This window comes from Anomalospiza imberbis, chromosome 13 (genome assembly GCF_031753505.1).
Source record: "Anomalospiza imberbis isolate Cuckoo-Finch-1a 21T00152 chromosome 13, ASM3175350v1, whole genome shotgun sequence".
NCBI classification, from domain to species: Eukaryota; Metazoa; Chordata; class Aves; order Passeriformes; family Viduidae; genus Anomalospiza; species Anomalospiza imberbis.
The window spans coordinates 634,210-655,146 of NC_089693.1; the positions used below are offsets into that span (position 1 = coordinate 634,210).

Consider the following 20,937-nt stretch of genomic DNA (forward strand, 5'->3'; position numbering starts at 1 on the left):
GGGGCCAGCTGAACGAACTGGCACACACACAGCCCGGTCCCGGCTGGGGAGGGGAACTGAGCTGCCTGAGCCCAGCGTCCAGGAAGGAACAGCATCACTGACAGGCAATGTCAGGGAATGTCCAGGGAACCAGGACTGGGATGAAAGGGAAGAACTGATAAAACATCTGCACTGAGAGACGGTGTTTTCACACACTGCTCCTCCTGGCCCAGCTGCCCAATCCCAGCAGTGACATTCAGAGAAAATTGATTTCCTTACGTTTGTGAGGCTCTCCTGAAATTTGTCCAGTTTGGTTTTAGCTTCGTTGTACTTCTTACAGTTCATGCACAGCTCATACATCTCCAGGATGTGCAGCAAAGGGGAGTCCTTTAAGACACAAAACCAGATGGTAATAAATTCCCAAAAGCACCTCAATAAATAAATCCTACTTTTAAAAATCATCTATTATTTCATTCAATAAATGTAGAATTTGTCTCCCTCAGCAGAACAATGAAGCTTTCATTTTTTAAAATCGCATGCAAGGTTGATGTAGGATCTAAAAATCTGTGATAATTGGAAGAACTTCCAATTTGACAGGGAATTTCAGTGGATAGCCAGGTTATCCTTGGCACAAAGCAAGACAGAGGGGGATTTACAGGCCCAGAAGGGTGAAGCACATCAAATATACCCCCAAGCCACATTCCCTCACCTTTAAAAAGAGCTGGAAGCCATGCAGAAGTGTTTTACTCTTCTGCTTCCTCAAGAAGACTTTCCAGATGACAGCAAGGTCCTGCAGGTCCCACTGGGGACTCTCTGCCCAGCCCTGGGTGTGGGCAGTGGCCTCAGCCCTGGTGGCACCATCCACAGAAGTGATGATCCAAACACAGAGGCAGGAGATGGGCTTGGCATCCTGGGAATGCCAGAAGGAAGGGCTCACAGCTCACCTCCCTGGAGAAGGGGGCAGGCTGTGCACAGCCTCCACAGAAACACGGCAGCAGTGGGATGGCAGTGCAGAGCAGCTGTGGCAGAGCCAGCGGCTGCCAGCACCCCGTCCCCAAGGACCAGGAACTCAGACTCACGGGGCAGCAGGCTGCCAGCACGCTGAGGATGGGGGCGTGTGCCCGGAGCCCTTCAGCCAGCAGGTAGCAGCAGGGGCTGGGCTGCTCCTGGCACTGCAGCAGCATCTGGAACAGGCTCCCCGCTCGGGCCCTGCCAGCAGCACCTGCCTCAGCACCCAGCAACTTCCCCAGGGCCAGCTCCAGGTGATCCCGGAGCACGGCAGGGAAATCCTGCAGCAGGGGAATGACCTGTGGGGAAACAGCACCAAAACCCCGGGAGGGCAGGAGGATGGAAGCACTGAACGCAGCAAGACAAAACACCCTCCAAATCCCGTTTTCAGAACAACTTCGGAGACCCAGAGAGGAACAAGGGTTCTGTAGGTGTGAATGACTCTAATGGAAGCTCATCCTTTTCCACAATGTCTCCTAGGGAGCCTCAGGTCTGCTCTCTCTTGTAGTGCAGCAACAGAGCATGAAAAGGGTCTACTTGGGTGTTTGTGTGCAGTTCTAGATTCTTCAAAACAACAAGGAGATCCAAGTTAAAATCCTAGGCATGCTAAGCACCATCTCACCTGGAATCTCCCACCTAGCTTCCTCATATGACTTTTCCCAATTGCTTTTACTGGAGTATTTTAATTTTGAAATCACGTTCAAAACCAAAGGTGGAAAATTTGGATTCTCAAAAGTTTAAGTATCTTTGCCAAAAAATTGAGTTTTGAAAGGAAAGATGAGTGGCTTTATTATAACCTACACTGAACATCTGGCAACTCTCCAATTAAAAAAAAGCAGTAACCACTTGAGTTTAAATTTAATTTACAAGTGTGGCTGCAAGGGAAGGGCTGCCACAATGCCAGGGTATGGACATCCCGAGAGAACCAAAGCCCAGGAACTGGTGAGGCTCCTGCTGTCTGCACACTGGGACACTGTCCTGCTCCAAGACCCAGTTTAATGCACAGGCAGCTCACCTGGGCTGGTGGGTGGCCGTGGAGCTGGCTCTGGATGAGGAACTGCAGCCACTCCTTGGATTTGGCACACTCCCTCAGGAAGGACGTGCTCAGCTCCAGGTCATGGAGCTTGCAGAACTGCATGACCAAGGACCACTGCCTTCTGCAGTCACTGGATGTCCTGCACAGAATTCAGAGAGCTGCAATATCTGCAGCAGATGCCCAGGTCTGAGGTGAGCCTGTGACTGCCTGCAGACAGCAACAGGGCGTGCCAGGGGCCACTGCAGCCAGGTCGCTGTCCTGTCCTGCCCCTCCGGTGCTATCTGACACACACATAACAGGAGGCAGAGCTCAGCCTCCCTCTCCCAGGTGACCCCCAGACCGGGCTGCTCTCACCTCTTTATTCCTTGCTGCTCAATGCCATCCCAGAAGGCCTCTTCCAAGGAGCTCAGAACTGCTGCTGCTGCTGCTTTTTCACCATCAGCCAACTTTGTTAACTTCTCAACTGTTTAAAAGAACACATTCCTGAGGTGCTACTTGGGATCAGAGCCAGGGCAGCACTTTCAGGAGTACCAGCAGCGTCCCAGCTGGGAAAGCAGACACCTGTGGCCCTGGAGTTAGAAATTCAACTTTCTGAAGTTATTTCTAGGGTAAATTTAATTTCCCTGCAGCTTTGAACACCTGATCTCCCTGCAGGTATATGACAGGAAGGAGAAAGCACATTTGGCAATGGACTTTAACTCTCTGTAATGTTACTACAACTGAACCTCACCAGTATCAGTCTCAGGCTGGACAGTGTCTGTTAGACCCTGATACAGGCTGCATCAGCCTCCCTGCCTTTTTTGACACAACAGGATCAAAATGCACCTTTCAAACTTAGTAAAAAAAAAACAAAAAAACCAAAAAAAAAACAGGAACAAAAGAAGAACAAAGTTCTCCCACGCTTTTACTGCGCTGCTGAGCCCCCAGGCAGCACCTCTGCATCCCTCCCTGCTTCTCCTCCCCCCCGAGCAGCTGTTCCCAGGCAGACAAGGAGAGCCTTACCCAGGCAGTCCCTGGAGAGGCTGTGAGGAGAGGCCTCTGTCCTGCTGCTGTGGCTGGAGATGAGGCTGGCAGCTCTCAGCCCCACGCGCAGCCCCAGGCTGTCCTGCCCCAGCAGCTCCAGGAAGCACACGCAGGCTGCAGCCACCGAGGGCACACCGAGGGAGCACAGAGCCAAAACCTGGGCCTCCCGTGCTGCCTGCTGGATCCTGCAACGAGCAGCACACGGGGGCTTCACCCTCTCCCAGCCCGAGTCAGTGCTCAGCCTCCCCGGGTGAGCCCTCGGACCTGCTCCCCAGGCAACGAGCAGGCTTGCTGAACTCTGGGGCCTCAGCATCCCAGGTGGTTAGGAGCCAAAAGTTTCGGATGTGTCAAGAATGTGGGTGTGAGAATGAAGGCTCCCACGTGATAAGCAGAGTTTGCAATTTAATCCGTTCGTCAAAAACTAAGGGCAGTGGAACTGTGTGGCATTCGCACTCTCTGGACAGAGAGACACAATTCTGTCTCTCAGGAGCAGCACAGAGAGAAGAAGAGAAAACAATCTTTATCTCTGCTCCTTTCTTTTCCCCATGTAGAATTTAGTAGAGAGACTGTTTACCTGAAGTGAAAGTTATTTGGGTTCAATAACCAATCAGATCCAGCTGTGTCTCGGACACAGCAGAAAAGTCACAAGTTTTTGAGTTAATAGTTAAGTAAGTAAGAAGTATGTATGTAAAATAAGAGATTCTCTCTTTAAATAGTATATGAATGTAATACAGTATAGTTTTAAATGATCTGGAGCCAGACATCATCATTTCTTCCCTGAGTTGGGGTCACCTTTTTTAGGATAGAATTGGTGTAATTTTGTTAATTACAATTAACAGAACACCCCCTCAGCAGCCGAAGGCAGAAAAGCCTTTGCAGAGTTCACAGTCCACTGCAGCACCAGGAACCTGAGTCTGACCTGCAGATGGTGCTAAGAGAAAAATGTACCCAAAGAGGTTTTCCACAGCAGTCACTGAAATAATCCTGACAGTCTGTTAAACCGTGACTGCACTCCACATGAATGTGTGTTTCCCTTTTTGCCCCAGTTTTACCTGTTTACACAAGAGAAACTGATCTGTGTGGAAACAATGGAGAGAAGAACAGTGACTAATACACAAACCAGACATTCCAGACACAAAAGGATTTGTTCTAATTCCCCCACTAAACAGCAAATTTCACGTATTCAAGCAAGACGTGTCACTTGACTGCACCCTTCTGAACACCTGATTTTGAAGCTCCAGCCAGAACATTTAATTCCATCAACCTCCAGTGCATTTTTTGCCTTGCCAATTGAACTAAAGAAGTGGCACCATGAGGAAATGTCACAGAAAAGGGGCATCATTTTCCTACAAAGTCACCTAGGGGCTCAGGCTCCTAAAAGAAGAGCCCACCCACATTTGGTCTGACTGGAATGTTCTCCTCAGTGCCCTTGTGCAGGTTTTATCGAGGTGACTCCAAGCAAAGCTCGCCTCCCTTCAGGTGATACCTGATTTCCAGCCTCTAGGACACCCCCAGGTGCAGTGCCCAGCACCCTGTGCTGCTGGGGAGCAGGGATGCCCTCCCTGCTGGGGACACTCACAGCTGCCTGGGGGCTCTGCTCCGGGCCAGCTGCTGCCCCAGGAAGGTGCCGAAGGCGAAGGCGGGCCGGCCGTGCAGCAGGTAGAAGAGGAAATCCAAGCTCTCCAGCACGGCGTGCCTGCTCACCAGCTGGGGGCTGGAGAAGTGGGGCAGCTCGCTCCAGGCATCTGGGGAAACAGAGCAGCTCTGCCAGGGACACGCTGAACTCACAGCAGTGAATTCAGGGCCGAGCTGCAGAACCCCAGGGGAGAGCCAGAGGCGCCCCTCGGGTGCTAATTCACATCTTGGCACGTCCAAAACCACACTGAAATCCCCGTCCTCGCTGGAAAAGCAGAGCTCTGCCCTGCCTCAGCTTGCTTGTAAAAGAAAACATTGGTTTTCTATCTTATATTTGGAGAATTTTCTATATTTAGCAAAAGTTTTTCTGTAAAGAGCATAACGTGAAAATCTAGAATTCTAGCTCAAAACAGAATTTTAGTAAATTACACTATTTTTCTTGCTTTTTGAGTAAATTTATCTGCCAAATAATTCCCCTGGAAAGTAATTTATTTTAGGTGCTCAGGCTAGGAAAGCATGTAAACCTTGGCAAGGGACATACCTGACACAGCAAGAGTGTTTGTTGACTGCCAGCCAAATAATTTCCTGGGATCAAAGGGCATTAATGACTGAAAGATCAGAAACAAAACAAATTGAGGCAGCTTAAGAATTTCACATCACTGTACTGTGACTCTCAATTTCTAATTCTCTTAGAGTTGCAAACGTTTAAAAATTTAAGTATTGCAATTTCTGCAGTGTCAAACACCTTGCCCACTGAACACTGCGAGAACATCCCTCTCTGACATCCCAGCACTGCAGACACCACTTGAAAAAGCAGCTCAGGATGAAGCTGTGAGCTTCAGCTCCACACCAAGGATGCCAAAGGAACAACCCCTGGCCCCCACCCCCAGCTTCAGCTGCAAAAATCTTCTCTGCCCTCGTGCCCTGCCAAAAGCACTCTGTACCTGCAGAAGGTGGTAGAGAGAGATGTCAGGAGGCAAAATTCCATGAGCAGTGCCGGAGGGAAAGAGAGCAGCCTTGAGCTTGGGGTAAGGAGTCAAGGCCATTTTTAAGAGCTGTGGATCAGCTTTCTGTAGAGGTCTTTCTGTATCTTCGTTCTGAAGGACCTGCATTGCAAGCAAGCAAAATCAATGAGGAGGAAACTGCATCCAATAGCAACAAAACAATGCTGGGGTGTGCCGATCTACCCCACGGGATTTTGACATGCAGAACACAGAAAGTATCATCTTTTTTCTGGTAAAATGCTTTTAAGTTGTATCAGACCCATCTTCCCCAGCACCTGCTGTTGCAGGTGACTGCTGTGGATCAAGACACTCTGGTCATCCCCTCATTTTGCTATCAAAGGGGCATTTCTCTATCACAGCCATGAGTGCAGCAGGACAGGGGGACCAGGAGGGAGCAGGGGGAATCAGGCAGTACCTGGTCGATGCCCCCAGGCCCATAGACCGTGGTGGCCAGGGCCAGCAGGGTCCTGCCCTCCAGCAGGATGCTGCTCACACCCCCCTGGCTGCTGGGAATCAGCATCTGAGCGTTGGCCAGACTCGCCTGGAAAATCATCTTGGGATCTTGAAAGGAAAAAAAGAGTGACATTTAATTCCATGTAAAACCAGCATTAAGCCATCAATCACACATCACAGCTGCCCTGTGACTGTGAAAAATGCTGGGTTTTCTACTTTTTCTTGTCCATACTGGTTTCCCTCACTTTGCCTATAAACACAGAGAAGATGAGCTAAGGTTTACCAAGTTTTGCCCACACAGATGGACTGGGGCTGAGCCCCACACTTAGTTTAGCACTGGAGTGGTTCAATTCTTTATCCTACACTGACTGAAGCTTTCTAAAAAAAGCTTCACTTGGGATCAGTTCTGTCTTTTGTTGATGTGTGACTCTGCAGAAGATGAAATGTTTAAAAGTGCAGTGAGTTAGGGGCACAAATTCGACTGGCTTTCAGTAAAGCAAACACACAATCCAAGGGCAGAGAAATCAAAATGCACCAGACTAGAGGAAGGTTTAATTTTAATGGGATGTGTGTTTTCTTACGAATTCTCCTTCTGCTCAACCTGTTGGGAATGTAACTGAACTGGAGGTGAGGATGATTATGCACAGAGTGATTCTCACTTCTGTGCAGCCTCCAGATCTTTAAGCACAGTTCAAGCAGGAATTACAATCCAGATTTCAGAGATGAGGAAGTGATAGACAGGGGGCTTTTGCAGCAGAGCAGAGGTTTAATCCAGCTGTGCCCAGCCCTGGGCTAGGGCAGGAACATCAGCCCCCTCTGCAGTGATTCCTACCTCGGGGATTGCTGGCAACCCCTCGGCACTGCACCAGGAACTCAAACCAGGGATGTGCTTCCTGCAGCTCCTTGTTATCCAGGACAGGGCAGTTTGAAGGGGTTAAACTGGAAATAAATGAGCAGCAGAGTGAAAATACAGCATTGGTAACCACTGATGTAACACAGCATTAAAGACTGGAGCATCTCATGGGTGTTAAAGCCAAATACAAGTGGTTGGACAAACAGCCAGAAAATTATGTACTGACTTCTTGTGGTCCACTTCTACATCTCTGGTAATTCCGGTGTTACACTGGAGTCAGAGCCCAGAAATTTTAATTGCCAAGTATCCATTAAGTGGGAAGTATTCATATAGCTCCAATAGCTAATACTGGTACCACCTTCAAACCCCAACTAACCCTAGATTAGGTGGAAACCAGCAATTTCCCTATCTGTGAACATATCAGGAGTCAACTCACCCTTGTGCTCAAGAGAGTTTCTGAATTCTGTATATTCCGAGTTTCTGAAGAACAGCTTGTCTTGGCTCACTTAGGATTGTACTGCTTACAGCATTATACTAATTACAGCTGTAATTGTTTCCTTTCATGACTGACACACAAATTAAGACAGTCTGAATAAAGCTTCAAAATACAGCTTGAAGTCTCACACACTATCCCAGAGTTTCTCCCCACCAACTGTGCAAATTGTGTTTCCTTCTTTAAATCTGGGACCCCTGGTGGGGTGTGAGGGCTGGGAAGCATTCCTACCTGTAATAGTCCAGGTAAGTGTACAGCAGGTACTGCAGGCTGTGCTCCAGGCAGTGCAGGACAAACTGAGCATGGAAGTCCAGGCCGCTGGCAGTGCTGTATTTTGGAACAGGGTGAGGATTCTGCAGGACTCCCCCCAGGCATGACAACCTCTGGAGCAGCAGCTCAAAATCCTCCAGCTCAGAACGGACAAAAATTCCCTTCCTGCCAGAAAAAAGCACAGACACTGATCACACAGCTCTCTTTGACAAGTTCTGGTGGGTGTTTCCAGCTCAGAATTAGAGCAGACCTTTCCCTCTCAGGGATGAATTCCCTACTGAGGCAAACACAGCGTGCCAAAATCCATCTGCCTGTGCCCCAACAACGCTGTGGTTACTGCAGGTCACTGCCCAGAGCGAGCTGTGAGCAGTGAAATGCTCAGCATTTCCTCCCTTGCATTAAAGTGGGCAGCAGGAATATAACCCCTGGGAAACATCCAAGGGCTGAGGGAGGAGTGCTCCTGCCCTCATGGCTCTTTTTTCTTTTACCTGTTTTCAGGTAACCAAAAGTAGGAGACTAAAATCACATTTATCAACGGATTCGTGCTGTTTCCAAAAAGAGCAGTATAAAAACTAGTATGTATCAAGGATTTTATGTCTGATTTTGGTTTCACACAGGAAGGAGAGCGTGTGAAGCCCTGGGGGCCCTACCTGGCCAGCTTGTTGAGGATGTCCTGTCTCATGTAGGGGCTGCACAGAGTGCTCCTGTCAACGATGTCAGGGCTCAGGGGGGGCCAGGCAGCTGGGCCACACGGAGCCTGGCTGGGCTCTGACTCCTCAAGCCAGGAACAGACACTCAGCCAGTCATGCTGGGCTGTCAGGTGCATCCAGAGCACCTCAGGACTGCAGGTCTTGAGTTCTGCGTTTCAAAGAGGCAAATGGATGAAACCAGCACACACAAACACTTCTGAGGGAAATACCAGTATTTTCTTACACAGAACTGTGGAATGGTTTGGGCTGGGACCTTAAAGAGCATCCAGTTCCATGGCAGGGACACCTCCCACTGTCCCAGGTGCTCCAAGCCTTGTCCAGCCTGGCCTGGGGCACTGCCAGGGATCCAGGGGCAGCCCCAGCTGCTCTGGGCACCTGTGCCAGGGCCTGCCCACCCTGCCAGGGAACAATTCCCAATCTCCCATCCATCCCTGCCCTCTGGCAGCGGGAAGCCGTTCCCTGGGTCCTGTCCCTCCAGGTACCTATTTTGAATGAACAGCTGCCAATAGGATGGTGAGATCAAGGGAATTGTTCCAGCTTTTGGAGCCTCACGTTGGCAGAGCTGGAAGCAGTTCCCCAGGGCAGGGGGTAGGACAGGATGGGGCAGAGGGTGGCAGAGGGTGGCGTTCACATGAGGCAAGTCCCTTCCAGCTAGGTCCAAACCCCTCTCCACAGAAGAGCCCAGCCCCAGGATGGAACAGGCTGGAGCCCATGGTCACCCAGCTGGAGGGACACACACAGTGGCCTCTGCGGCTGTGCCCACGCCGCTCCCACAGAGACCCCAGAGCCCAGCTGAAGCCCCCAGCGGCACAGTACTTGCCTTGGCGTGCTCTCCAGGGCAGCAGCAGCATCTCCTGCAGCAGCTGATCCCAGCAGAGAGCCCAGCTGAGGGTCAGGGTGAGCCGGGGGGCCCCGGGGCTGCCCCAGCCCAGCTGCGAGCCCAGCACTGCCCGGGGCCCAGAGAGCTCCTGCTCCCTCCTCCAGCTGCTGCACCTGCAAGGGGCTGGGCTCAGGGGGGCTCAGGGGGGCTCAGCAGCCCCAGCACAGCCAAGAGCACCCGAGCCAGGCTCAGCAAAGCTCCCAGTGCCAGTGCCAGGGGCTGACCTGAGCTCCAGGGTTCAGAAGTAAAGAGCTGCCTTGTTTTCCCACAGCTGACACAACAAATTATGAGTATCATAAGGGCTCTACCATTATCGAACTGTAAAATTATTTACAGGTTATTTAGTTTGCTGCGTTGCAGACATCAGAGATCAAAACCAGAGCGAACATCTGAACAGGAATAACTGAGTAGTAATTCTAGTATTGTTATTAAAAATGCTTTGTTTGAAGCAGAAGAGCTCTGTCACCCTCACAATAGTTTGTCATGACTCACACAACAGTTTGTCATGAGAGAACATGACAGTAACTGCTACAGTAATGAGAAAATCACCCAGTCCCCACACTGACTCTGATCTCTGCAAACCAAGACCAGTGTGAAGTTAATGAAATTAAAGGCTGTATTTGTTAGTACAGTAAAACTCACAGAATGTACAATCCAGCACATTTTAAACCCCATTAATACTATTAATTAATAATTAAAATTAATAACCCACATTACCTGGAAAGAGACTGAGTCTCTTCATTATCCTGGAAGGATTCTGAGTACAAGCTTTCAACCTGATGCACAAAGTCAATCATTTTCTTCTCTTTTTCAGAAAAATAATTTTCTTCTTGTAAGACTTTCACCTTTAATTCAAATTAAAGCGTTACCTCCGCCTGTTAAAATATTACCTCCAACTGCCCCCAGTCTGTATCTATCTTTAATATATTCAAGTTGTAAATGATCCTGCAATAACCAGCTGTAGGAAAACAATTCTGGAAGCAGAGGGCAAAGCACTTAAATGACAAGAGGACTCCAGACTGTGTGAGAGAACCAGATCAGAGCAATAAATGTCATTGCACCAGCTCTGTCCTTTAGCTGCAGATGCAAAGGGCCAGGGGTGCTGCAGTAATGCCACCAGGAGGGTGCAGGTACAAGCCCTGGCTGTCTCTGCTCTCAAGGCCAGCTCACTCAGGGGTTTCTTGTTGGACTAAGCTTTTTTCTGACCCAGAGACGGGGCAACTGAGAGGTGTTTAATAACTTTTATTGCATTTTCAGTCTCATGTGAAGGGTGAGGCCATACAGGTGTTATAATTGACACCACCACAATCAGAAGCCAACTATTTCCCAATTACATTGTAAGTGTTTCTTGGTCTATCAGCTTTAGCCACACCATGCTGTAAGTGCCTTAAAGCCAGTCATCTAAAATTACCCTTTGTGGGTCCCACTGCAATGCATCTCTCATAGTTCTGTTTCTCCAAAGTATCTAGTTTTATTTGCAAGGCCATCCTTTGAAACTTGATTCTAGCTCCATTCCTCTCTCAGCAACGTCTGTCCTGTTCCACAGCATCTCCAAGTCAGCTTTTCTCATCTCAAAGTTTACATACAAGCACACACTACGTGAGCCTTCTATCAAACCTTGGAAGTTTTCTGAGACCCCATGTCCCAGAGTTTCCCTCAGCACGAACACAGGGCTCAGCCCTGGACCCAAGCAGCCTTTGCTGCACTCACCAGGAGCTCCCTCACGTGCCTGTCCTGCGTGTGGAAGCAGATCTTGCGCAGCTCCTGCTTCACGTCCAAGCCCTGGCACAAAGGGACACTCGCTGTGAGGCGTGCCCACAGAATACAGCGGGAAGCTCACACGCAGAGCCAACGCAGCCGCTTTCCTCCCACAGCTACCCTGACTAACAGTCCCTGCACCAGCTCCCACAGGGATGTCCCCGCTGTCCCCAGAGCCTGCTTGGGCAGGCAGAGCCACCCTCCCTCTGCTGCTCAGCACCTCAGGCAGCGCACAGCCGCAGCCAGGCTCCCTCAAACCAGCCCGTGCCCACGGGAATCCCAGCTGCTCCCGGGGAGCCAAGCCTGCCCAGGAGCCCCAGAGCCGGGCGAGCACCCCGAACGCCCCTCACCATGTTCCTCAGCAGCTCGGAGGCCTCCCTGGCGCTGCCCTTCAGCAGGCAGTCGTAGACCAGGCTCAAACCTGTCCGGACGAACTCCCGCAGACTCTCAGCAGGATGCCGCTGCCTTCGGAAGAAGATCTGGGCCTCTGGAATTTTATTGCTTAGGATGGCCTCAGCAATGACTTCCTGAAGGGAAAAGCAGGGAACAAAGTGCCCTGGATCATCCCTATGTTGATTTCCTTCCCCAGTGCTTTAAGATATTTCCACATAAATGATCTCCTTATACAAACTTCATCACAGTAATAAAAACTGGGTCATTCATTTTCACCTCTGGTGTCAGTTTCTCCCATTCTTGGCTCTCTTCTATCTCGGGCAGGTCTTCATCCAGCTCAGCTCCCGTGTGCCCTGGGCTCATCGGTGGGCGAGGATATTTCCTCAGGAATTTCCTCAGTTTAATGATGTAATCAGTTAAAATATCTGCAGCCTTCTGCAGGAACTCGTCAGGTTCTGCCAAAAGCATCCCAGAGATCAGTTAAATGGGAATGAACAGACAGGATTTTAATGTTTAGCAGTGCTGAATTAATAAATGTGCTGATGAATAAACAGACACCCCTCAGAGGGAAGAGCACATCAGCTCTGTCCCCTGTGCAGGCGGTGACAGCCCAGCACTCCCAGCACCCTGTCAGGACCCAGCCACAGCCCCACAGAGCTCCCTGCCCCCACTGAGGGGTTTTCCTGCCCAGGGACCAGTAAATGAGAACTGAAATTTTGTATTAATCCCACCAATTATTAGTCAGGTAAGTCCAATCTAAAACCCAGGGATGAACATCTTTCACTCACTTAATTCTGGTACTTTTATGTCAATCCCAGGCAAATTTAAGCTCCTAATTAAAAGAATTAGCAGTTCTTACTTACTTAAAGGATGACACATTACTCGATATGACCCAGCAGGAGTGATCTTACCCTCTGTGTGCACAAAGATTTCCTCCAGCTGCTTGGTGAGGAAAGTCAGGGTGAGGCTCAGGAGCTGCTCAGAGAAGTGCTTGCTGTGAGGCTCCATATCACTGTCCTGGATTGCTGAGCAGAGCAAGTTTAGAGCCGGCCTGAGCTCCTCCAGATCTGCAAAGGTTCCAGAAACAGTTCACACACCTGCACCCAGCCACGGGGAGAGAGGGTGAAATAAACCCCTGAGCAGCTGCAGGTTCTTCACTTACTTCTCAGGTAAGACTGGGAGGCAGCACCCCCAGGGTGCTCAGGCCCAGGGCAGGCTGCAGACAGACTGAAAACACTTTCTTTGCTTTTTAAAAACAAGTCCACCGTGTCCAGCTGGCGATTCTCCAAACCTGCCTAGATGAATGTGAAACAGAACAACCAAGCATGGATTTACACCCACACACCGTGCACTTCCTGCTGGATTACTCCATCCCCAGGGACAGAGCACACACGCAGAAAACCAGAGGGGCTTTGAGCTCTGTGTGCAGCACCTGCAGCTGCAGTAACAAGGTGACCTGCACAGTGCTCCTCTGCCAGGCTCTGCTCCAACCCTGCCCTGGATCTTCCCACACAACATGTTATTGCAGCAATATGAAGTAAACACTGTGAGAATCAGGACTCTGAATAAGCTTACAGCAATTTTGTAAGAACAGCACAATAAACACAGAAATCTAGTTCCAAGCATTTCTTTTCATATTTAACATTTTGCAAGGGGACAAAAACTGCGGCAGAAGCTGGCAAAATTGCTTTTGGGTCCAATTAAGAGGGAATTTTGAGCACTGCTTTGCTCTCTTTTATTTCATTAATGTGCATTCACTTTGCTGCTGCATTTCTTCCTTTGGGCTACTCATCTGCTTGGGCTTTTATTGTTTATTTAATAACTAAACCACTTCCTTTTGCCCCTAGGTTTGAGGCACGCTTTTAATTGTGTCTAAACCCACACTGGCATTGCTGAACTGCATTCAGTACTTGAAACACGGAGTTTGTTATTTGCAAGGCACGAGGCAGCTTTCCTCACCTCGAGGGCGTGGATGGGAATGGAGCACCGCTCCCAGCCATTGAGGTGGCACACGGAATCCACCACCCCGGCGCTGCCGAACATCATCAGCCTGGTCAGGAACTCCTCCCGAGTCACCCCAAACAGGACCAGGGACAGGCCACGCTCTGAAGGACAGAACCAAGCCATCATTAAAGACACAGCAGCCACTTCTTGGGCAGCAGCGTTTCTACCCACTGCTGCTTCCAGAAGAGCGAGGCAAAGCTGCAGCGGCTCCGCTGGGATTTCCCCCGAGCAGGAATGCCATGGAAGTTACCCAACAGCAGCCAGGTAAAACACCAAAAACGCCTAAAGCAGCTGCCTCAGGACAGCTCACCTGTCAGCAGCAGACACAGTGGCACCTCTGCACTGCACTCCACATAGACACTGCTCCTGCCAAAGTGGGAACACGTCACGTCCCGGGACTCAAAGTCCCAGAGCGCCAGGGACAGCCCCGTGTCCTGGGCCTGCACCACGAACACAGCCTTAGCCCCAGTCACCAGCTTGCACTCCAGTTTCACCATTTCCTGGGCTGCTCCCACGGGGATTTGTGCCCACTGCTGTCCTGCTCCCCCGGGGGCTGCAGCCTGGCTTTGGAGCGCTGGGGAAGCCGCCCACGTGACAGCCCGGGGGACAAAGGCCACCATCCTCTCTGGATCCTCACAAACTTCAGGATCGTGATCTTCCAGATGGGTAAAAAACTGATACCAAGGCAAATTCAAGTCGTTCACCAAATCTGGAGAGCCTGGTGATCTTCCCCTCACTCTGTCCCACAGTGAGGAGAGGTGTGCCTTCCAGGACCTGCCGAGGGGACAGAGTCACCTGTAACACCAGGTACTACTCCCAGAACAAGGCAAAGCTTTCTCAGTTAAATAAAATGCACTTAGAGCTCATAAAATCCATCCAGCATGCTGCATTTTAACCTTATTTGCATTTAAATACTCCCTGCAGCCAAGCTGAGTGACCACAGCTGGATCAGCTGACAACGTCCACGTTCAGCATTTTTAGTGAAAAGTTTTCCTTTCCTCACAGAAAGTACCAAGTAAAAAATAGAACAGACAGTTATAGACAGTTATATAAAAATTATAGCTACAGATAGTCATATATAAATGTTCTATTATGTTTTAATTGATAACAAATAGTTATCAATTAAAAAACTGTAGAACAGAATTAACTCCAGAACTGAACCTTTCTCATCTATACACCGAGTTATAACTCACATGCTTTATTAGTATCAATACTCTAAGACTCAGAGTTAACCCCTGAGCAGCAATTCCTGTTTGGAAGCTGTCCAATGCCATACCTAAAGCTGTCTTGGTCCACCCCAAATTCAAAACATTTACAGCAGAATGGCTGATTTTACCTATCAGAGCTACAAGTGAAAGACCAGATCAGCAGTTTATTATCAGTGATCCTAAGGAGGCAAAGGCCAGCCTGTGCCAGGAGGTCCTTCCCTCCTGTACCTGTCTGTGCGGAAAGGCAGCGACAGCAGCTCCATGCTGTGCCCAGAACTGGCCAGGTCATCCTCGTCCAGCCCCTCTGCAGGCTTCACTGGAAGGTTTTCAGGGTCTCTCTTACAGAGCAAATGTTCAGGGAACTGTCTGTAAAGAAACAAATAGGAAATCTCACCTTGCTCAGATGATTTAAGATGTTTTGCTCATGTTTAACTCCTCCAGGAGTTCTGGGTGCAGTTTTCTCTCAGGGTAGCAGATGAGCCATCAAAACCTGATGCTCCTTCCTTTGAGGTGGACACCACCCCTTAATCACCACCCGGCCCTAACTTATCAAGCTAAATCAGCACAGCTGTACCAGTACAGTTTGATAATTCCATACCCCACAGTACTTGTAAAAGGTGCTACCACCCACCCCTGGCCCTGAGAGCACCTCATCTTCCTGGCAAAAACTGAAGGGCAAGGCAAGGTTTGTCTGCTTGTTAATAGATTTAAATGAAGAGATGTTATAGATGCAGAGCTCTTTGTGAAAGTGACAGAGAACAAATGAGAGCAAGCAATGCAAGGACAATCTTTACACAAAGAGGGAATTTCTGCTCTAGCACAGAAGAGCTGCCAGCACCCTGGTGAGTACCGGCCCAAGCCTGGGGAGCTGTGAGGGTCAGGGCAGCCCAAAGCCCTCCCCCAGGAGCTGTACCTGAAGTAGGTGTTGAGCTGCACAGCCAGGGCACGCTGGCAGCTGTTGGTCACCACGGCCGTGCTGAGGTCAGGGGACACTGCCAGGGCAGCCAGGGGGGACACAGGGGCTGGGCCCTGCCCCTGCCCAGCTCCCAGGGCCACACTGACCTTCCCCAGGGTGGCACCATCAGAGCAGTCAAAGATGTCTGCAAAGAGCATCAAGGAAAAGCCCAGGCCTGGAGTGAACAACAGAGCAGTTACATGTTGCCCTGATTTTTAAAAGTGTTGTTTTCTTTTGTAGTTCCTCTGAAAGTTTTAAAGTTCTTTTAAAAGTTTTCCATGCCTTCTGATGTCTACATATTTCTACTGGAATTCTCACCACTGCTCGTGTAAACAATGATTGTTTTGGATTCTTCTTTGTGGGAGGAGAGATTGGATGGGCTGCTGGTTTGACCAGTGTGGTTGGAGAGGTGGCAGTTCCATCCTCCAATCCGCTGTCACTTTTGGGATTCTACATATTGTGAGCTCAGAAATAAAATTGGCTCTTTTTCTCTTTTGAACTTACCAGGCTTCTGGGTACTCATTTCATGTCCAATAGCAACAGTTACACACCAGGGGAAGGTGCTGAATTTTGGCTGCAGGAGGAGGGAAAAGCAACCTGACTTTATTGTGCTTTAATGTGCCAGAGGAGATGAGCAGGAACGGGTTAAAGGCAGCAGCTGGTGGAGCTGACAGGCCTGAGCCCCTGCTCATCCCAACAAAACCTGCCTCCCAAGCTCCCTGTGTGCCTGCAGATCATTTCTGTTTTCACCAAGCCATGAGCTGGCAGTAGAAGCCAGGCTGTTACACACAGACCCATGAATCAACCCCCTTACCGAAAGCCATAAATCCAGATCTGCAGCGGGGTGCTGGGAAACCCTGCACACACAGCTGTGGCACTTCCCTCCAATAACCAGGATCTGGCTGCACAACCTTCTCTGCAGGCACCACTTAAATGTCCGTAGAGAAATTTCTGCTCAGCCCCGACAGCAGAGAAAAGCAACTCTGCTCTTCCAGATGATCTCCCCCGACCTCTCCTGCAAAGGATACAAATCCAGCCAGCACTGTCCAGCAGGAACAGGATCCCCCTGCAGAACTGGCAGTCTGCTATTCTCCCCGCAGCTCCTGGAGGCAGAGCCAGGGGGAAGCAGCCACAGGTCTCTGGGGGCGCGTCTTCCTCAGGAAAGGTCAGGTGCACAAGGATAAACTGGTTGAGCAGAAGTTTGCACTTGTTGCTTCCAAAAGACAGAATCTTCACAGAGGAAATCGAAGGCAGACCTGTAAATTTAAAGATATTTCAATTTTGGATTACAGCCAGCTGGGGCTTTTGATTTGTAAAGGAATCCCAAGAAAATGACAGCTCAAATTCATTGCCCCAGTTACCATCCTAACAGAAGCTGGGATTGTGAGTTGGGGTGGCTGGTTTTAAATCTCACTTTCTGTCCCAGGGGCACTAATTATAGAATGATTTCCCAAAAGTTTTTATGTGGCTTTTTCAGTGGACAATACTATGAAGAACATAAAAAAAAATCAGCAAAAACAGGATTTCAGTCAGCACTGAGAAGAAAAGCTACAAACTTTGCAAATAAAATATTTTAGGGAAATAAAATATTTTACAAACATGTAAAACACCAAAACCTCATTGTAAGTGCACACCATGTTTGCTAATCATAAAATACAAGGTTAAATGTTTAATTAATCTTTGCAAGGTTATTGATAAACCCTGTCTCCCTTTTCTTCCTATCAGTCCCAATATTAAAGCTAAAATTTGAGAAAGCAGGGTTGCATTTATCTTATTAAAATTCATTTTTAACTTTGCATCACTCAAACACGACCCTACAAGAGTTCAGTTCTTTCTGACAATGTCGCCTTTGAACACAGAAATGTCCCCATTCTTTTTGAAGCCCATGAATCCTGCTGATCCCACTGGAGCAGTGTGGAGGTAGCTGAAATTCCCTAGTGCTCCATCCCACCAGGAGCAGCAGAACCAGACCGGCAGTATTTCACACACTGAAATTTACTCACTAATGTTTTTAGCTTCAAGGAGCTTTGTAAGCGTCTGTGCCTCACAACTGTGCAGGGAATTCGGGCTGTGTTTTCCATCTTCTACACTGAATTCATAGACAAACAGGTCGTGGTTTTGAGCAAGAGCCAGGAGTTTTGTCTTGTTGGACTGCAAACCATCATCTTCTGAGCTGTCCCACACGAAGCTGAAGGCGGAACATTCGAAGGTTATGGCTTTGTTCCCTCTCCCCACCTCCCACGCCGAGCACCCTGGCTGTGCACTGATGAGGGACAACACCTTCCCTCCAGCAGTGAAACCCCTGCTGCCACCCCGGCCCTCCCAGCACTGAGCTGCTTCATCCTTGGCAGGACAGAGCCTGAGGAACCCCAGCTCCTCCTCCTCCTCTCCAGGACAAAGGGCTTCCATCCTCTGCGTTCTCCCCTTTGGCCACCCAGGACACCAGGGATGCTGTGCTCCAGGAGAACACCAGCTCTGCCAGCAAGGGAGAGCAGAACATTGTCCATTTCCAGACTTTCCCCTGCTTTTGGGGCCGAGAACCTCTGCGGGTGTGTCACACCTGCTCCGTGGTGATGGGGAGTGGACAGAGCGCGACCAGCTCAGCACGGGGCAGGGCAAACCAGAGAGCAGAGCCCTGAAACGCTGCCCAGCCCCGGAATGCCCCAGGCCAGGCTGGGCGCGGGCCGGGAGCGGCCTGGGACACGGCAGTGCCGCTGCCGCGGCCGGGGTGGCACTGGGTGGGCGCTGAGGCCCCTCCGGAGCCGAAGCAGCTGGGGTGAGCCTGTGAGCAGCGCTGCTGCTGCCGGACACCGCAGGTGCTCGGAGCCAAGGCGTGCTTCTGGCTCGGCACGGAAGCTGCCAGGGCAGATGTCAAAGGCACCATGTGAGCGCCGGGTGTCACCGGGGCTGGCCCCGGGCCCAGGGCTCTGGGGTGTGGAGCCAACAGCCCGGCAGACGAACCCGTCTTGTTTGCCCTGGGATCTGCTGCCGTGAGCACCCCCAGCCGGACAGGCAGACAGACGGGACCCAGCCGGACAGACAGACGGGACCCAGCCGGACAGACAGACAGAACCCAGCCGGACAGACAGCCAGGACCCAGCCGGACAGACAGACAGAACCCAGCCGGACAGACAGACGGGACCCAGCCGGACAGCCAGCCAGGACCCAGCCGGACAGACAGACGGGACCCAGCCGGACAGCCAGCCAGGACCCAGCCGGACAGACAGACGGGACCCAGCCGGACAGACAGACAGAACCCAGCCGGACAGACAGACGGCACCCAGCCAGCCAGCCAGGACCCAGCCGGACAGACAGACAGATAGGTGTGCCCCAGCCGGACAGACACACACACAGGTGTGCCCCAGCCGGACAGACAGACAGACAGGTGTGCCCCAGACGGACACACACACACACAGGTGTGCCCCAGCCGGACACACACACACACAGGTGTGCCCCAGCCGGACAGACACACACACACAGGTGTGCCCCAGCCGGACAGACACACACACAGGTGTGCCCCAGCCGGACGGACACACACACACACACAGGTGTGCCCCAGCCGGACAGACAGACAGACAGACAGGTGTGCCCCAGCCGGACTGACAGACACACACAGGTGTGCCCCAGCCGGACTGACAGACAGGTGTGCCCCAGCCGGACACACACACACACAGGTGTGCCCCAGCCGGACGGACAGACAGACAGACAGGTGTGCCCCAGCCGGACACACACACACACAGGTGTGTCCCAGCCGGATGGACAGACAGACAGGTGTGTCCCAGCCGGACAGACACACACACACACACACAGGTGTGCCCCAGCCGGACAGACACACACACACACAGGTGTGCCCCAGCCGGACAGACAGACAGACAGGTGTGTCCCAGCCGGACGGACACACACACACACACAGGTGTGCCCCAGCCGGACAGACAGACAGACAGACAGGTGTGCCCCAGCCGGACAGACACACAGGTGTGTCCCAGCTGGACAGACAGACAGACAGGTGTGCCCCAGCCGGACAGACAGACAGGTGTGCCCCAGCCGGACAGACACACACAGGTGTGCCCCAGCCGGACGGACAGACACACAGGTGTGTCCCAGCCGGACAGACACACACACACACACACACAGGTGTGCCCCAGCCGGACAGACACACACACACACACACACAGGTGTGCCCCAGCCGGACAGACAGACAGACAGGTGTGTCCCAGCCGGACGGACACACACACACACACAGGTGTGCCCCAGCCGGACAGACAGACAGACAGACAGGTGTGCCCCAGCCGGACAGACACACAGGTGTGTCCCAGCTGGACAGACAGACAGACAGGTGTGCCCCAGCCGGACAGACAGACAGGTGTGCCCCAGCCGGACAGACACACACAGGTGTGCCCCAGCCGGACGGACAGACACACAGGTGTGTCCCAGCCGGACAGACACACACACACACACACACAGGTGTGCCCCAGCCGGACAGACAGACACACACAGGTGTGTCCCAGCCGGACGGACACACACACACACACACACAGGTGTGCCCCAGCCCCGCCGCGGCTCCGGGAGCGCTCCCGCGGCGGGGCCGCAGCCGCGCTCGCCCGCCCTGCCCGGCCGCACTCACTCAGCCCAGGCTCCCGGCAGGACGCTGCCCCGGGCCCGCCCGGCCCCGCGCGGGCCCAGCGCCTCCAGGCGGATCCCGCCGGCGAGCAGCACGGCGCCCAGAGCGTGCCGGGCTCTGCTCAGCCGCACCCGCGCCGCGTCCCGCGGCTGCCCCGAGCGGGGCACCAGGAGCACACGCAGCTCCGCCCGGGCCCCGGGCCCCGCCATCCTCCGGCTCGGGCTCAGCGCCGCCGCCGTCCCGGCGGGGCCGGCCCTCGTTCCGGTCAGCTGGGCGCCGCCGGGCCGCGACTACAGCTCCCAGCAGGGCCCGCGGCGCAGCAGTGCGCGCTGGGAGCTGCAGTCCCCGCGGCCGCTGACGCTGGAGTCTCTTTCTCTTGGGGAATGCTCTGTGTCTTCTCCGATCTCTGCCGCAGATGCAGCCCCGCGGCATTTCTGTGTCCCCGCTCTGGGGCAGGGGCTGGCCCGGGCTACCTCTGTGTCCCCACTGCGTGTGCGAGGGCTATCCCGGGGATCTCCATGTGCCCCGGGGATCTCCATGTGCCCCGGGGATCTCCATGTGCCCCGGGGATCTCCATGTGCCCCGGGGCTGTCCCGGGGTCCCTCCCTGTGCCGGGGTCCCCACTCTTTGTCCCGGGGGGCTCTCGGGGGGCCC

At 52.1% G+C, this 20,937-nt stretch overlaps 1 protein-coding gene across 1 annotated transcript in view; it reads right to left on the minus strand.

The window, feature by feature from the left end:
* SPG11 (SPG11 vesicle trafficking associated, spatacsin) overlaps nt 1-20,517 on the minus strand; it is a 31,918-nt gene extending 11,401 nt beyond the window's left edge. Inside the window, 27 exon segments of the mRNA XM_068203472.1 lie at nt 259-366; nt 689-889; nt 1,059-1,286; nt 2,003-2,162; nt 2,378-2,486; nt 3,026-3,231; nt 4,626-4,791; nt 5,223-5,289; nt 5,626-5,787; nt 6,101-6,246; nt 6,971-7,077; nt 7,716-7,919; nt 8,405-8,612; nt 9,276-9,457; nt 10,062-10,189; nt 11,055-11,126; nt 11,453-11,629; nt 11,772-11,950; nt 12,407-12,562; nt 12,658-12,790; nt 13,455-13,600; nt 13,810-14,273; nt 14,936-15,073; nt 15,621-15,807; nt 16,691-16,918; nt 17,666-17,850; nt 20,287-20,517. Of these exon segments, the coding sequence (XP_068059573.1) occupies nt 259-366; nt 689-889; nt 1,059-1,286; nt 2,003-2,162; nt 2,378-2,486; nt 3,026-3,231; nt 4,626-4,791; nt 5,223-5,289; nt 5,626-5,787; nt 6,101-6,246; nt 6,971-7,077; nt 7,716-7,919; nt 8,405-8,612; nt 9,276-9,457; nt 10,062-10,189; nt 11,055-11,126; nt 11,453-11,629; nt 11,772-11,950; nt 12,407-12,562; nt 12,658-12,790; nt 13,455-13,600; nt 13,810-14,273; nt 14,936-15,073; nt 15,621-15,807; nt 16,691-16,918; nt 17,666-17,850; nt 20,287-20,492 (4,653 nt within the window). The 5' untranslated portion in view covers nt 20,493-20,517.
* Nucleotides 20,518-20,937: the final 420 nt, after the last annotated feature.